The sequence below is a fragment of the Mastomys coucha genome, unplaced genomic scaffold (assembly GCF_008632895.1).
Source record: "Mastomys coucha isolate ucsf_1 unplaced genomic scaffold, UCSF_Mcou_1 pScaffold21, whole genome shotgun sequence".
NCBI lineage: Eukaryota > Metazoa > Chordata > Mammalia > Rodentia > Muridae > Mastomys > Mastomys coucha.
Window position 1 is genome coordinate 92,780,625 of NW_022196904.1, and position 2,411 is coordinate 92,783,035.

Consider the following 2,411-nt stretch of genomic DNA (forward strand, 5'->3'; position numbering starts at 1 on the left):
GAGAACTTAATAATGCCTTACTTAGAATAATGAATTCTCTCTATTACAATGGCTGTACAAAAAGATTCACACCAGAGAATTTGTAATTTAGGCTTGTGCATGTGCCAGTAGATAAGCAGAGAGGGGACAGGGGAGAGGGGAGAGCATGATTTCATAAATGAGTTAAAAATCTACCGTAAGAAGTCCCTCCTATTCTCCCTGCCCAGCTTTTGTAATGCTATACTGACCCAAACAACATTCTCCTAGGAAAGTGGTTTCTCATCTGTTGACAACATTTTCTGCCCACTCACTGAAGATTTGCTTAGATTACTAGTATTGTTGCTGTTGTGAGTTCAGTGGTGCTCTAAGACAAAAGATTTAAAAAATCCTGACAAAAAGGTTGGCAGTTTTTTAAGACCATCAGTCAAAAGATTCTCGATGTTATCATCACAGTATTTTCAAAAGCAGTAAAATGTTTTACAAATAAGCTAACATGGTTTCTCATACCTTCGTACTTAACTGGTCAATTGGACACAGTCTTTCTAGTTACTTGCTCCAGGCTGTATTCATTGCCACAATCTTAGCCTTGCCTTGCTCCTCCATCATTCACTCCCTATTCATTGGGATTTTAAAAGTAGTTATCTTGTACTTAAATATTTATCAATAACATCTATTCACCTATTGCAAACACTAGTCAATGCCTTATTCTGAAATTACATATAAGTTGTCTCCCAAGTAGCTTGCTATAGCCAGGCATGTCCACACAAGCACAAGACGGCCATCTACTTCTAAGCAGTTTGGGTACATACTTTTTCTCTATCTATAACTTCTTTGTGACAGAGAAAGAAACTCCTTTACAATTAAAACATCTGGATGGGAATCAACTGTCAACTTGGAAAAGTAAGATCTTCAGTCACATGGATCAATGTTTGTTTTCTTCTCTTTTTTTAATTCCCGATTATTTTTCCCAACATCATATAATCTCAGTAGTTTGTGACTTTTGAGGTGGCACCTACCCCATGGGATGAAATTTCAGCATGAAGAATTCCAATAGCTCTGTGGGGTTCTTACCTACATCATTCATTTTGGTTGGCATCCCAGGACTGGAGACAGAAAACATCTGGATATCCATCCCCTTCTGCTTGATGTACATCATCATCTTCCTTGGGAATGGCACCATCCTTCATGTCATCAGAACAGATGCTTCCCTGCATCAGCCCATGTATCTTTTTCTTGCCATGCTGGCATTGGCTGAGGTGGGTGTCTCTGCCTCCACTCTACCAACTGTGCTAGGAATCTTCCTTTTTGATACTTTAGAGATTACCTTTGAAGCATGCCTTCTCCAAATGTTTTTCATCCATTCTTTTTCCATTATGGAATCAGCTGTGTTGCTGGCCATGTCTGTGGATCGCTTTGTGGCCATCTACAGCCCACTACGTTATACAGCTATCTTGACACTGCCTCGCATCTTTTGTACAGGAGCTGTCATTGGACTAAAAAGTGTTATACTAATGACCCCATTGCCTATACTGATAAGGAGACTGCCCTTCTGTGGCCACAATGCCCTCTCTCATTCCTATTGTCTCCACCCCAATCTTATCCATCTACCTTGTGGGGACATTTCTATCAACAATATCTATGGACTTTTCATTGTGACCTCCACTTTTGGGCTAGATTCATTGCTTATTGTGGTGTCCTATGGGCTTATACTCCATACTGTACTTGGAATTGCCACTGGAGATGGGAGGAAGAAAGCACTCAACACATGTGGCTCCCATGTCTGTGCTGTGCTTGCTTATTATGTACCAATGATTGGCTTGTCTATGGTACATCGCTTTGCACATCATGTGTCTCCTCTGATACAAACCATGATGGCCAATGCTTATCTCTTCTTCCCCCCTGTCATCAATCCCATTGTCTACAGCATTAAGACCAAGGAGATCCGTCGTGGTATTTTCCGAATGTTGTCAGAGAAGAGGTTCAGAGTTTAGTGGAAGATGTTGAAACAACGGGATATTTAGTTGGTTTCTATCATCATGTGTCATCCTGTTTGTGTGCGATACCTGATGTAAACTTAAAAACCAATATTTAGCAGCTGTGGAGAATGTCAGTGATAAAGTATACACTTTTCTCATACAGAACCCATGTTTTGTTTCCAGCACCATCATTGGGCAACTGTCTTCAGTTCCAAATCAAAGGGGAACGGATTCCTCTGGCCTAGACCAACACATGTAAATCAACATGACACATACACATAATTAAAACAAAATAAATATTTCTTTAAAAGCCTGGTATATAGTAGAAGAGATTTAGAGTCTAGTTCATTAACTAGAATGATATGACAAGTACATGTAGATACTTTTGTGATGGGTCAATTCCCAAAATCAATGGTATTACATGCCATGTCATGTAGCATGCATGCCTAAGTACAT

At 39.8% G+C, this 2,411-nt stretch overlaps 1 protein-coding gene across 1 annotated transcript; it reads left to right on the forward strand.

Annotated features, from left to right (window-relative positions):
- Positions 1–1,016: 1,016 nt before the first annotated feature.
- Positions 1,017–1,970, forward strand: LOC116100733 (olfactory receptor 51J1). The gene is given in 3 exon segments (XM_031384470.1): positions 1,017–1,317; positions 1,320–1,579; positions 1,581–1,970. Coding segments are annotated over 3 exon segments (951 nt in total).
- The last annotated feature ends 441 nt before the right edge of the window (positions 1,971–2,411 follow it).